The 1,368-nt window shown below is 51.5% G+C and overlaps 1 protein-coding gene across 2 annotated transcripts in view; it reads right to left on the reverse strand.

The window, feature by feature from the left end:
• KIF6 (kinesin family member 6) overlaps positions 1 to 1,140 on the reverse strand; it is a 412,344-nt gene extending 411,204 nt beyond the window's left edge. For both annotated transcript variants that reach the window (XM_023527554.1, XM_011354825.2), the window contains exon 1: positions 962 to 1,140. In XM_023527554.1, the coding sequence (XP_023383322.1) occupies positions 962 to 1,027 (66 nt within the window). In that variant the 5' untranslated portion in view covers positions 1,028 to 1,140. The remainder of the gene's footprint in view (positions 1 to 961) is intronic.
• Positions 1,141 to 1,368: the final 228 nt, after the last annotated feature.

The following is a 1,368-nucleotide window of genomic DNA, read 5'->3' on the forward strand; positions in this document are numbered from 1 at the left end:
AAAATAAATCCTTCATTAAAATCAGGATTCTGCCATGCACAGGTGGGTGTCTCGGCCACATTAATTAACCTGACACTCAGTTTCCTCATCTATGAAAGGAGGAAAATGATATCAACTTTGCAGAGTTCTCGTGAGAATCAGGGATAATGTAAAGAAAGCACCTAAGTGGTAAGAATGACCACGCTTCTTTCTAGGGAGAAACAACGCTTGAAACATTTAAGAAGCATTCAAAGTATTTCCGTTCAGAGAAAGGGCAATGTCTTAACCTTCTATGTACCTTTCTGAACTTAGCAAACTACTGGAAGCTCCTAGTAAGTGCTCAGTTAATGTCTTCTTTATAAAAACTATGTGTATTCTTTGTGTCAGACGCATAAATATATCTGCAATGAGTATATGTTACCGTTCATGTTTCTGTTGCAGAATGACAATAGTCAACAAATTCTAAGGGCCCACTGTGTGCAGAGCCATAGTGCATGCCTTGTGTATCTAAATATCTATTATCTGTAACAGCTCAGACATTTATGGACACACATCTCTTGCTTGCACGTTTTGCCCGTGTCTGAAACATATTTGAGAGGGCATGTGTGTGCAGAACTGGGTGGCTTGTAAGGGGCAATAAGGGTGAGTCGTCGAGGTGCAGTCTCTGAGTGTACAGACATTCGTGCACGCATCCGCCCTGCTGCGTGAACACGCGTCCCCCGGCGGGGCGCATGTACGAGGCTCTGTGCACAGCATGTCTGCGCCTGCAGAGCTGTGCTGGGTGAGAGTGCCTGGGTGTCTGTTCGCATCCCTAACAGCGGTGCGCTGGCTGTCGGGGCGCCTCCGACAGTGCGCTAGATTCCTGTTGGCATCCAGCACCCGACTCGGAACCTCTCACCCGAGCCCAGGCCCCTCGCGTGCCGCCCCTCCCCCGGCCTGGGAGGCCTCGCTGCGCCCGCGCCCTCAGTGCTTCAACCCGTACCCCTTGTTGCTGCTTCCGGACAGTGGGCTTCACCCTGGCGAAAATCTGGATCGTCTGCTTTACCATCTCCTCCCCGGCTCTGTATTGACCCTTGACCTCTCGGGCCCTGGCTCCTAAAATGTGACTCCCACCGCCTACGGCCTGCGGGAGCTTTAGCAACAGTAACTAGGGACACTACCCAGGGAGCACCGCGCCAACCAGGACCGCCTCCTCTTCCTAATTGGTTGCTGATAGGGTGGGGCGGCCCCAAGGAGAAGCTTATGGTCGGGGTGAGGGCGAGCGAGCTAAGAGTGCTGCGCATGCCTGAAGTGGAGGCATGAACTGTGGGTTTAGCTCCAGAGCTGTCATAGGGAGTGGTTAATGAGGTGATAATCACCATGCCATTCCCTGGTCCTTAATCCTTTTTT

This window comes from Pteropus vampyrus, unplaced genomic scaffold (genome assembly GCF_000151845.1).
Source record: "Pteropus vampyrus isolate Shadow unplaced genomic scaffold, Pvam_2.0 Scaffold18, whole genome shotgun sequence".
Classification (NCBI taxonomy): domain Eukaryota; kingdom Metazoa; phylum Chordata; class Mammalia; order Chiroptera; family Pteropodidae; genus Pteropus; species Pteropus vampyrus.